This window comes from Prunus mume, linkage group LG5 (genome assembly GCF_029339155.1).
Source record: "Prunus mume cultivar Tortuosa linkage group LG5, ASM2933915v1, whole genome shotgun sequence".
Taxonomy (NCBI): domain Eukaryota; kingdom Viridiplantae; phylum Streptophyta; class Magnoliopsida; order Rosales; family Rosaceae; genus Prunus; species Prunus mume.
Genome location: NC_142702.1, coordinates 29408308 through 29421899, shown reverse-complemented (window position 1 = coordinate 29421899; position 13592 = coordinate 29408308). Strand labels below are relative to the sequence as shown.

The 13592-nt window shown below is 39.4% G+C and overlaps 2 protein-coding genes across 2 annotated transcripts; one reads left to right on the top strand and one right to left on the bottom strand.

The window, feature by feature from the left end:
- Nucleotides 1–8334: 8334 nt before the first annotated feature.
- LOC103333664 (abscisic acid receptor PYL8) lies at nucleotides 8335–11293 on the top strand. Its single transcript, XM_008236553.3, has 4 exons — nucleotides 8335–8574; nucleotides 8661–8822; nucleotides 9674–9889; nucleotides 10662–11293. Exons 2-4 carry the CDS (start codon nucleotides 8682–8684, stop codon nucleotides 10878–10880), a joined length of 576 nt encoding a protein of 191 aa, XP_008234775.1. The 5' UTR covers nucleotides 8335–8574; nucleotides 8661–8681; the 3' UTR covers nucleotides 10881–11293.
- Nucleotides 11017–13261, bottom strand: LOC103333770 (uncharacterized). The gene is made up of 6 exons (XM_089052467.1): nucleotides 12975–13261; nucleotides 12712–12882; nucleotides 12087–12606; nucleotides 11887–11957; nucleotides 11691–11783; nucleotides 11017–11526 (listed from the first exon to the last, which is right to left on the bottom strand). Exons 1-6 carry the CDS (start codon nucleotides 13109–13111, stop codon nucleotides 11409–11411), a joined length of 1110 nt encoding a protein of 369 aa, XP_088908593.1. The 5' UTR covers nucleotides 13112–13261; the 3' UTR covers nucleotides 11017–11408.
- Nucleotides 13262–13592: the final 331 nt, after the last annotated feature.

Below are 13592 nucleotides of genomic sequence, written 5' to 3'. Positions count from 1 at the left end.
GCAATGCATTGCACTCGCCACGTAAAAATTGATTGCGTGCTCGATGTTAGCGACGTCGAGTTGACATCACCCCGCATTTTGGACCTCAGCGGAGTAGTTTTGGGCCAGCCGGTTAGTGGGTCCCACACCCCAGCTGTCATGAATGCAAATTTTTTCCCCACCTCGGGCTTGACCTGGAGTAGCTTTAAAAGGAGACCACTCTCTACTTAGGAAAGGATCTTTGGGCTGGACTTGACCTTTAGTCATGGCCTTCTCATTTCTTACTTTTATTTTGGGTCCAACCCCATGTACAAATGTAAATACACAATATTATAATAATGAGAATATACTTCTCCGTGGACGTAACCCATTCATTAAGGGTGAACCACGTATATCTTGTCTTCTATATGTTTATCGCTTGCTCAAATCCTCACACACTTGGTGAAGGTCCTCACCTTCACCCATCATCTATCACACCTCATCACTAAGTTGAGCTAAAAGCGCCGAACTATTTTTGAGCGTCAATAGTTTGGCGCCGTCTGTGGGAATCGACACAAAAAGCTTCGTCATTCTCCCATTCTTGAGTGCCTTTCGGCACCCCTACAATCATCATCTCCTAACTTGCCGAACGGCAATCCCATGCTGGAGCAACCATGAATACTAAGGCAACAAATTGCAGAAGATGATATTTCAAGGAAAAACCAATCAGAATGTGGATACCATTTTACATGGCTTGCATGACCAAACCACCATCTCAATTCGAAGTGCCGTTTGGCACCCTCTTTGAAGAGAAAGTTTGGCACCCTTATAATCAACATCATCTAATTGTCATTCGGCAATACCCGTAGTAAGGCAACTTTGAGTCACAAGGCACCAAGATGCCGAAGACATCACTCTTGCCGAAGCCTCTATCAGATAAGTGGCATACTCATTACTTTTACAAATTATCTAATACTTCGAATATTAGATAAAACACATTTGCATATCTTATCTTATATTTTAATATATTTATAAGTATGCAATTCAGCGGTTTCATATATTATTCAAGTGGCTGACATAAACCATGGGATCAATCGGTGGCCTAGCCACACCTTCAATCTTCTCATTTTAATACTATTTTGTCCTATTTGTCATATAGGAAAGTGTGGAGCAATTTGAATGGACATGCCAAACGGCACCCACCCATCTCAGATGTTTAATCACCATCTGATGGAAGCCACTCAAACCGCACTGCAAGTTCAAAATCATGATGGAAAACTCCAAAGGAGCGATTATAACATCCTCCAAACAAATCGATTGGCCAAACCAAAAGGAAATCATATGCTTAAAGCTCGAAAGCCAGTGAAGCAATACAGAGCGATCAACACCGGTGCACATCTCCAATCATTTAGCTTCAACTAGCCAATGGCTTTCGAAGCCACATCCGACTCCAAAATTATGCCCACTGTCACCCATAGTCCTTCTCAACCAAACTAACAGAGGACTTGACTTACAAAAGCTTTGGAAAACTCTGGCAAACCAAAGCCTGCCAAACGGTACCTTAAAGATTGGGGAAGACCAGAGATTGCAGTATCGCACGACACACCCATCCAAGCCAAACGGCACCCAACCCAACATGCATATCGAGGATACAAAAGTACCGTTCGGCACCCAATATTAGGCTTTTTCCTCTACACACCCACGGTGTCTTCAACAGAGGAAAGAAAAGGATTCAACATGCTAAAGTCGTCATACTTCCCAAGAGGATGCATGTAAGCTTCGGTGACTGATCCACCTTAGGCGCAAGCTCAATTACCTATCGACACCTCTGCTTTAATCTCCAACCATTACACACGGATGCCCATCTCAAACTCAAACTTGGGATGGTTTACCACATACAGAAGGCCGCATGTGTTCAAATAACACCGAATGTGGCAAGCTCAAAGCAACAGAGGGCAACCCTAAGCCCACGGAAACTGATTGGCGACACCCTTGCATATCGGTAGGTCGACGATGGAAGGAAAAAGACAATGCCTAGACTATAAAAAAAACAGATGCCATCTCTCACCTCTTGCTAAACCTCTCAAGACACCCATAGTGTCGCACCAGCAAGGTGCGGATCAGCAAATTGTAGTTATCCTGCGGCACCCAACCACCAATTTTATCAAGACACCAAATATTATTGCAAGCAGAAGCTCCCGGGGCCTATGAACGTATAGCCTCCTTCCGTATAGATCTTGCCAAACGCAGATCTCTCCTTAGATCCCTACGCTCACCTTACCAATCACGGTTTCAACAGGCACCAAGCTTGCGAATGACAACAACCATTCAGATCCTAGCCTACAAATCACGCTTTGCTGAAAATGGAATGGGATGCCTCCGAGACGCTCGAAAGTGGAGCTTCCTTCCAAAAAAGGGACTTGTTGCACATAAACCTTTTTTTTTTTTTGAAACCTTGCCGATCGGTAAAGCGGACCGTTCTTGGCGACCCTTCTCCTTCGGAACGAGCCTTGCCAAAGACTTCAAGAACTCTCCAAGGCCATCCTTGCCGAAAGGCAAGGGCCTGCGAAATTGAAAGAGGCCCTCGAAATCACAGCTCTAATAGTTCTGCCGAATGGTAAAGACCGTGAGCAACTCTCTCGGCTTCACAAAAATAAACACGGCTCGGGTACCCAGACTACCCAACTTGAGAAGCTCCAAAATTTCCCAAAACACCCTTTGAGCGGCAAGAGCTGTAGAGGCGCCACGACAACGAACACTAACCCCAAGCTCCCTTGCCAAAGGTCCAAACTCAAATATAATCAGTCTTCAAAATCCCAGCTCCAAGAAGCCATCTTTCATGAAAAACCCACCCTTGCCGAACGGCAAGGGCTGAGCAAAGGCAATTGGCAGCTCTTGAAAAGTCTTACCGAATGTACCTTGAACCCGGTGACGTCGAAGCTTATCTTTCCAACAACGAAAATCATTCTCACCAACCTTGCCGAATAGCAAGGTTCAGATCAAGTGTTCTAAGGTCTCGCCAATAGTCCGCCCTTGTAGAAGTTCTTAGGACCCAACCCGTGCGTACAAGACTTCCGAGTCTGCCTTCCAAAAGTTATAGATGCAGGCCTTGAAGACAAAGGTGGGCTTAGCCTACTTGTTGACAATTACACACAAACAAACGGGTTCGCCATAGGGGATGAAGGTTCAAGGCACCCTTGCCGAACGGCAAGGCCCTAGAAAAGACAACGGGGCAAATTTCACCAGACCACCCTTGCCGAACGGCAATAGCCATGCGAAATTGATTGGAGGATCAAAACCTCAACTCCCCAAGCCAAGTACCTGCCGAAGGTAACCATTCATCAAGAAGGCCAACTTATGGCACTTGGCATTCATGCCAACACAACAAAAAACAAAAGAAAAACCCAAGACTATTAGCCATCGGCAATAACCATTGGTAAGCTTGTTCTACAAGCTTCATCATTAGACGAGAGCAATGTCTTCGGCACCCCGTCATCATTTGACAAGAGTGAAATGCCTTCGCCACCCTGTCAAATGTTTGACAAAAGTGATGCCTTCGGCACCTTGTTATTATATGACAAGAGAGATGCCTTCGGCACATTGTCATCATTTGACAAGAGTGATGCTTTCGGCACCCCCATCATCATTTGACAAGTGAAATGCCTTCGGCATCCTGTCAAATGTTTGACAAAAGCGATGCCTTCGACACCTTGTTATTATATGACAAGAGAGATGCCTTTGGCACCTTGTCATCATTTCACAAAAGTGATGCCTTCGGCACCCTGTCATTATTTTACAAGAGTGATGCCTTCAGCACCTGTCATTATTTGACGAGAGCGATGCCTTTGGCACCCGTCATCATTTGGTGAGAGCGACGCCTTCAGCACCCCTATGAAAGTAAAAATGGGGACTTAAGCTTGTTCTACAAGCTCCATAATTTGACGAGAATGATGCCTTCGGCACCGTCATCATTCGAGAGTGCGATGCCTTCGCACCCCATCATCATTCGGCGCAAGGAATGCCTTCGGCACCCTGTCATCATTAGGCGCAGGAGATGCCTTCGCATCCCATCATCATTCGGCGAGTGCAATGCCCTCGCACCCGCCAGTTAGCGAGTGCGATGTCTTTGACATCCCGTCATCATTCGGCGAGTGCGATGCCTCCGCACCCGTTATCGTTCGGCGAGTGCGATGCCTTCAGCACCCCGCCATCATTCGGCATCATCAAGACCACACTACTTGGAAGAAGACTAAGGTGTTGCTCAGTCAGTGCATTGAAAATTATAAGTCCTCAACCAAGAAGTACCTTATTGCTTAAGAACTTAGGGGACTTCTGTTTATACCATATATGACCAAGCAACTAGAAGCAAATCTATGCAAGGCAAAGAGTCTCACATTGGAATATTACAAGAAGTGTAGACTCCCTCTCATCTATAAAAGAAGACCACTCTCCACTTATGAAAGGATCCTTGGGCTGGGCTTGACCTTTAGTCATGACCTTCTCCTTTCTTACTTTTATTTTGTCCAACCCTATATACAAATGTAAATACACAATATTATAATAATGAGAATATACTTCTCCGTGGACGTACATTCATTAAGGGTGAACCACGTATATCTTGTTTTCTATATGTTTATCGCTTGCTCAAATCCTCACACACTTGGTGAAGGTCCTCATCTTCACCCATCATCTATCACACCTCATCGCTAAGTTGGCTCAAAAGTGCCGAACCATTTTTGAGCGTCAACAGCATCTTCTCATCAAGTCGTTATCCACATAACTCAGAGTACCTTACATCTATGGTTTCTTTTCTTTATTATAAGGCAGCCAACATTAATGTTGTTCTAATGGTATAATTGGATGAATAATGTAAAACTTTTGAACTAATGATCCAATTAATAGTTTGGATTAACTTTATCCGACAAATTAAGCTTCTTTCTTGCAGAAAGAATTATTAGCTGATTTAAATTGTAGCATCCAAATTGCCAAGTTTTCTATGTCGACAAACTTACTTTTGGCTGATGTTTCTTAGACATTGATGTTGGACAGGTCACAGGGGACCCGACTTAGCAGTCCTAGATCATGAGCCACACCAAACCCTATTTTTCTTTTTCTTTTTCTTTGATGACATATATAAAGAGAGAGAAATAAAAAGTGTGTGCAACTTTTCTTGGGAAAACTGATTTAAGTTAGAAAAGCAAGCTCCTATCCTATATTAAAATTGAGTTGAGTTAGAAAAGGTCTCAGCCTTGCACTTTGCACCAATAGGCATTCATATGAATACCTATATAAAATTATTATCTATGTCTTAGTGGTGGGCTGGTGGCAGTGGAGAGAAGCTGCCTTGATGCACTTGTGTGACTGGTTAATTATATAATTTATTATTAATTGTCACTCTGCATATATATAATATACACCAATAATTCCTCATTAACAATTCATAATTGGATATTATAAAAATCCAAGAATTGATACTCCACCTTTGTGAGAGTACGGATCGCTTCAACCATGGTTGATTTTCATTGGCTGCAGCTACAACATATTCATGTTATATATTATTGCTGCTGGGTCGGGGTGTACACACACAACGTACGTAATCTTATATTCCACCTTCTTTATTTGCCTAAATTGAATTAGTTTTGTAAAACTAGCTCTGCCGATAAGCATCTAGATATGTTGGTCACCTTCGTGGAGCTATATATTATATATGCATGTAAAAAAGTTATCTTTTGTAGACGTGAATTAGGTTAGTTAACTAAAACGTATGTGTCCATTTCTTGTATATATCGAAGTTTGATTCCTCATTCCATGCAAGAATTAATAATATAGCACATAACGGATCCATCTCACAGCATAATTTGTGTTGCTCAATATTATTATTATAGGTAGGCTAGCTAGTGCCGAGTGAGTGAATAGAAATTATTCCTTGCGTTGCTCAATAATTGATGCAATATTGCTGCATGCTTGACAGATGTCCTAGTAGAAGATGAATCCCGGCAACGCTACTACTATGGAATTTAGAACCTTGACAGATGTACCAATATGTTGGCCTAACTAGCTAGCTAGAAAGCAGGAAGGAAGGAGGATACTAACAACATATTTTAAGTCGCTTTGCATCTGGATACTAAGAACACCATTTTATATAGGATAGGGTTTTGTTTGCACAAGTTGCTTAGACCACATTGGCAACAAGAAGACAATAATTACATGAAAATAATGACCATAAATTTATCCCCTTTGCTAAACCTGATTTGGGCATCTTTTATTTTTTCAATAATTGCACACCTTAGCAACCAACCGCGAACCGCCAACTGCCAACTAACTTCAAAGCATCTCAAATCTCTCTCTCTCTTAATGAATCCTTTTGTTTACCGCCTTATCATTTTGTGTCAAAGTCATTTTCATACAAAAATTTAAAATTAAGCCTAATTAAGAACGACATGGGGAGTTCAAAAAGTCAGACGACGTCGTTTTAGTTTCTACCGACAAAAACAAAAGGGTTGAATTGAAGAGAATAAGCCAGCCAAGAGCCAACCCAATAAATTTTCATGCCAAATAATAATAAAACACTGTCGCTTTTCTTTTCTTCTCTTTTCCATATGATCCATAACCCATGGCCCATGACCCATCTTCAACACTTGACTACTTTTTTCACGTAAATTAAATAGAGAGTTGGCTTTTTTTCTACTCTGCTCACGTGCACGTGCATAGGATGCAGCTGACCTTCTACGCGCACTTTCCCGACCCCGAGTAACGAGAAAGAAAACCTTCCGCATTCTCTTCGTGAGCGCGTCAGTGTTACTCTCGAATCTTTGTTTAGGGGCATGCTGCCCTCTTTCTTTTGCGCTTTGCCGTTTCCAGACAGACTCCACAGTCCCCGCCCTTTTCAGGTAAGTCTGCGCTGTACGCTATATGAATCCCACGTGCACTTATATCTACAAATTCGGCTTCGCGGGGACCGCCATTTTAGAGTGTCTTGCACGCCTGCTACCAAGCGCGTGCGAAAGGACCGGCCTTCCTTGGGCCCCGCGGGACCCATCTCATTTATTAACAAATAACGATAATACAGAAGATTCCAGAGCAACTACTTAAATAAATAAAAACACCTCGAAAGAGAAAAAAAAAGAAAAAGTCTTAATACTGCTCTTAAGCGTACCTTGACTTTCAAGTATTTCTTTTGAGTTTTGATTACTCCAGAAAAGAAACCGCAAAAATATTTTTCCAAAGTCAAACTCCCCTGTAGAAATAAAAAAAAGTCAAAATTAACTCATCTAATGGTTAATTATTTTGAAACAAACAGAAATTGTGATGTTAAAAACAAAAAAAGAAGAAGATCATGGCTAGTGTTGAGCATGTACTAATATGTTGTATAATACTATATAAACATTATTCATTCAAGGCCATGTGACCCTAACTCTCTAGGGATCGTAGGCTAATGAAAGCTAAACCAAATAAAAAATATATTTGAAAATAAATAGAAATATAAGTATTTGTACGCTAAATTTTATTTATTTATTATAAAGTATGTGATTATTATTTATCTTTGTGTGTAGTTAATAGATAATAAATTTTTTGGGCTAACATGTTTACAGGTCAAAGAATCAAATAATGCTACTAACCAAACTGTCATTAAGAGCTTAGATATGCAGATAGCAAGGTATGCATAATAGTCTCAGAGTTTTATTCTTCCATAATATTAGTAAGTTATTGTACATGTCTTCTTATTAAAGGGAATTGTAGGGTAATAGTAGAATAGGAAAGAGAAATAACAAAAGAGAACAAAATTGATTAAAAAGCATTAAAATGCAAAAGAGAGTGTAAGTGGAGAAAAAAGTAGTTGGAAAATCACCTCTTTTAATTAATTATAGAATTGAACAGTAAGCATTAATTTAACTTAAGATGAATTGAATCAGGAGAGAGGTGATTGAATTATTGAAACTTTAAATGTTGTATAAATACTATTTTGCCCTTCACATTTAGGACATTAACCAACGACAAATCATTAAATTCATAGCACTCCAAAATGAACAAGAGAATTGTAACTCAAGCGGTCAAGAATGCACGTATGACAAAATCCCCTCTCTAATCCAAACGGTTGTGTGGGTGGTAGGTGTAAAATGAAGCAGCAGCGGAGTGACAATTTAGAAAAAAACGCAAAATCCGCAGAAACAGACAGGTGAATGGCATGTTCATAGTTATGGTTCAAAAGAAAGGGCATTTGTTAGACAGGAAAAATATATTTTATTGCAGCAAATTGCAATAACAAACAAAAGTAAATACAAATTGCAAATTAATTAATTAATTAATGGGGAGTGTTTTTGTTTATTTATTTTTTTGGTTGAAGTAATAATAAATTATTAAAGGTGAGATAGGTGATGAGGATGATAGGGAGGCCTGAGGTGAGGTGCTTCTTCTATGGCAGTGAGTCTCATACACTTCTCTCTCTCAGAGACCTAACTCTCTCTTTCACACTTACAAGGTTTGACCGAGTCGAACCGAGTTGACTCTCTTCGAATCAATCCGTATTCAGCTGTACTCTTCCTTGTTGTTGTTGTTGCTCCTAATTGCAGAGCGCAGACGGAAAACGAAAGGTGGAGCTAAGTCTGCGCTTGATTGGTCAGTTTATTTCTGATTGATTTTTTTTTGTTGGCAAGGTCGTTCATTTTTGTGTGTTTTAATTGAATGTATTGTTATCGTTTCAGAAGAAGCAGAGGAAGAAGAAAATGAATGGGAATAAGAATGGAGGAGGAGCAGGGTTTGGTGGGATTGTGGGTGAATACATTCGAAGGCATCACAAGCACGACCCCAAAGACCATCAGTGTACCTCTACGCTCGTCAGGCACATCAAAGCCCCTGTTCATCTTGTACCCCTCTCTCTCTCTCTCTCTCTCTCTCTCTCTCTCTACATATATATATGTATGGGATATATGCGTTTGTACATTTATATGTGGGTCTATGAAGCTCCAGTCTTTTGATTTATTGTATTCGTTTGATCTGAGATTGGTCGTTTGGTGATATGTTAATATCATATATGTCACGTATAGGGAGGAGGTGTGTGTGTATTTGTGTGTTTATATACGTATGTATCTGTTGATTTTCGTATATATAGGGATTTGTGGTTTCAGTTAGATGTGGGTAATCTGTACGCTGAATTGGGAGTATGCTGATTTTGTTCTTTAAAGTTTGTCTATGACATGTGTGATTGGATTCGAGTGTATCTGATTTTGATCTGTGGTATTTCTTTTGGTCATTAATGTGTGTGCCTACACTAATCCATGGTGTAGATCGATGAGGTCACTGTCTCTAACTGTACGCAGTTGCAGAGAAACTTGAGGAGAAAATAGAAACAAGAAAGAAAACTTGAATTGCTTGTTATCACTGTTCCTGATGTTTGTTATTATTAACATGCAATAGTTGGCTTACTTAGAGAAAGCTTAGAAATGTTTATTACTATTCTCCTTAATGTTCTGTTTCCAACCAAATGGACAAATAGGGTGTGCCCCAGAGGCATCCTCACTGAGAATTAGTTTGCGAAACAAGGGATAACTGAAAGTGAAATTTATTTATTTATTTTTTTTTTTTCGTAAGAGATCTTGGGTGCAAATGCTACTTCTTTGGAGATTTGACATGTAAATATTTATTAGCAGTATATTCGTGCAGTTTTTGCCCCTTTTTAGAATGTGAGTTAAATTTTTTTTTTTTCTTCTCTCATCAGGTTTGGTCATTGGTAAGACGATTTGATCAACCGCAAAAGTATAAGCCATTTGTCAGCAGGTGTGTGGTGCAGGGGAATCTTGAGATTGGAAGTCTCAGAGAAGTTGATGTTAAGTCTGGGCTTCCTGCCACTACTAGTACTGAAAGATTGGAACTTCTTGATGATGATGAACATATTCTTAGCATTAAAATTATTGGTGGGGATCACAGACTTAGGGTATGGAGACTCTTCCTTGTTATAATCTTGCACATAGTTCTCTTTTCCTTTTATTCAATTGCATGCGTCTGAGCAGATAATTTTACAGATTATCTCATTCTCAAACTTTTAATATGAAGTTTCTGGCCCTGTCGGACTTAATCAGATCAAACTTTTCAGGGAAAAAGAGAAAAAAAGAGATTTCCAAAAACCAGGCTTCAATTTTGGTGCTGCAAGATTAAAATTAACATGTATCTTGATCATTTCATTTATCGATCTCAAAGTTCTGAAAATTGGTACCTAGCATCCAGTTATTGACATTAATCCTACTGATTCAAGTATCTTGTCCTATTCGGGAATCATCACCTTTCTCTTTTTTGTGCACTTTATGGTGGTCATACAAGTTAACTATTTTTCAGATAATCAAAAGTAAATATGATTAGTTGAGAAGTAATGTTATTAGCTCGATGAATGACATTTAAAAGATGTTTATGGATTTTAGTTCCGATACTTATAATTATAGGGCTTAACCATTCCATCCTCACGATATGTGCAATGAGGGCACTGCCATGTTGACTAAAGTTGGCTTGTTGACAAGCCTATGAGGCAAATGCTGATCCTGCTATCAGCAGATCTCCTGACTTGACATGACTGAAGTCCTTGTCTTTGGAGTTTAGTAGGCAGATATCGAGTTTTCTTCCTGGCTGTTGATTGTTTTGTTCTGTTTTTATACAATCAGCATAAACATACTTTATCCTGTCTTTGAATTCTTATTCGGGTTTTTTTTCCTCAGAACTACTCTTCCATCATCTCCCTCCATCCAGAGATCATTGATGGAAGACCAGGGACCGTGGTGATCGAGTCATTCGTGGTTGACGTGCCTGAAGGGAACACTAAGGATGAGACCTGCTACTTTGTGGAAGCCTTGATCCAGTGCAATCTCAAATCACTTTGTGATGTCTCAGAGCGGCTTGCAGTGCAGGACCGCACTGAGCCAATCGATCGGCTCTGAAAACTAGAACTGAGAACATATGGTGGAAGCCAGAGGCTGCCATGGATGAAGCTTCCGAGGCTTTCGTATCTCGGAGGTTTTGGAGACGGACAGGCAGTAGTACAGTTCCATTTTCACATACATTTACATGCTCATGTTTCATTTTTGTTTGCCTTTTTCTCTGTCAGTCCAAAATTATGTTGTTAAGTTTCCTGTCTTAAGGAGCTCTAAAACCACAGCTGTCATAAATGTTCTGTAACCCTTTCAGGAATGAAAAAGTAGTGAAAAAAAAAGGGAGGGACTAGGTTCTATTCAATGTGAATCCGTGGGTTTTGTTCTTGGTGATGTGAGTTTGGTTTTGTGTATATGTGCATAGAGAGATTGTGTTTGTATATTTGCTTCTAGTTGCATTTATTCAAGTTCACTTCTCTTCACCATCTTATTTTGAATTAGCTAATACGTCTCAATTCTTATATCAACTAGACAATTTACATTAAGAATTAGAAATCCAAAAATCTTCAATATGAAATCCCATATCCGAATGCAATATCAGTTTTTCTTAATCTCTCTCAGCTTCTGCTGCTTTGCTTTTCTTAATCTCTCCTGCTTCTCTTCTTCTTCAAGCCGGAGACGCTCTATTTCATCCTCCTTCCTAGCAATTTTTGCACTGTGAAAACGGAGCCGCATTGAATTAGGGTTTGCACTTAAACATGCCAAAACATGACTATTGTACATATATTGACATGAGCGTGACCAAATCTAATTACATATATACGACATAATTTTAATGGGAAATTTGTAAACAGCAGATAAACTTGATCAGTGACTCACCTCTTCCTCTCTTCTCTCATAATATCAGCAAAGCTGGAGACCATGCCACTGCCATCGTCGTCGTCATCATCTTCTCTGTGTTTGCGTTTAGGTCTGAAAAATCACGACCATCATATTATGTTAGATAAATGAAAGTGGCCTATTTTTTGTTGAATTGATAAAGCAAATCAAAGCTTAAAGAGAGAAGAAATCTAACCCAAACATTTTGATCACAGAGGAAATGTCAAGATTGTCATCATCATAACTATCCTCCACATGGCGTTTGGTCTACATAAATTCAAAGGAAACAAAGGCAATGTATTCATTAGTTGCAGAGCTTCGTAACAGAGAAAATGGAAAGAAATATAATTAAGTGGACAATTAATGTTAAATGCATGTGAGCGAGCGAGGAAGAACCTGATTTTTAAAGAAATAGCTTTTCTGTTTTGGCATTACTTTTGTGTTCTCGGGCTCAACACATTGCTTTGCTGGTTTTATGTTTTGCTTTGTTGAAGATTGTGATCTTTTCAAGGAAGAGCTTTTCTGTTCTGGCTTTACTTCTGTGTTCTCGGGCTCAAGACAATGCTTTGCTTGTTTTATGTTCGGCTTTGTTGAAGATTGTGATGTTTTCAAGGCTGTTTTGCAACTGTCTGCAATCAGTTTTGCTTTCTTAGGTGGATGCAATTTCTTCGGTTGTTCTAATTTTTTCCTTGTTGCAGGCAGTGACTGAACTTTCTCTTCCAAATGTTGCCTCTTTACGGATTTCAAATTTGTTGAAGAAGCTCTGTGTATAACAGAAACCGGATTTCGTTTATTGCTTGAATTGGAGAGAGAATTTTTCACAAGTCGAGGCTCTCCTCCTTTTGAAGTTGAAGGAATTTCTGCATTGTCCGATAGTAAGAAGGAATAATCCCGGGACTCCTTAAGGTTTTTACATCTCAAACCAGACTTTGCGTTGGTCGTGCTTAAGACAGGGCTCTTGAGCTCCTTGTTACCCTGGAAAAAAAGAAAAAGAAAAACCACACATGAAACGTGGTTTTACAGGTTTTTGAATAATATTAATGTGGCCATCAGTTTCTCTATTACACATACCTTATCATGGGAATTTCCGACCTTAGATGCCAAATTCCTCAACTCTGGCATGAATGCTTTGCTTTCTTCAATCACTCTTTGCGCAATAACAGATTGCGATGGGCCAAAGAAATATCCAAAACTACAAAGATAAATGGACCATATGCATAAATTTAAAAGGAAAAAAAAAGGCATCGTATTGAATCGAAATATAGAACTAAACCTGAAACTTACTCGTCGGAAAGTAATTTGTTCTTATTAACCGAGGATTCAGAAGCATAACCCAAATCCTTCATATGATTGTTTCTGATGCGTTGTTTCAGTTGTTGCCTTAGTTGAAGAAAGTCCAATTCGTCACTGAGCGCTCCCATCTTTCCCAAACTGCTAATTAATATTGAACTTAAACTTGTTTAAAAACCACTATTTCACTTCACACACCTGCAAGCCAAATGTGAAAAGAAATGTTAGCCTGGATTGTGATGCAAGCTAAACGTGAACATAATTAATAATCACTTAGAAGTTGTTGCTTGATGCATTCTTCCAGAATGTCTGAAAACACAAATTTTCCTCGAATTTAATCTGTTCGATAATATATATACCAACAGATTTTATAAAGAATGGTGGAAGCACAATTAGAAGGCGAAAAATTTACACACAAGAAGAGAATCAAAACATATTATACTAGCCTCCATTGTACTAAAAAGAAAAATAAAACCATGGAGATTTCTGACTAATAGTTTCAACAGTTGAAAACCTAATGACGAAGGCTAAAATTAAAGACACAAGTGGAGGAAACAAAAAAATCCCTCCAAACCATGTAGTAACAAAAACAAGTAAATGAAAAACAAACAT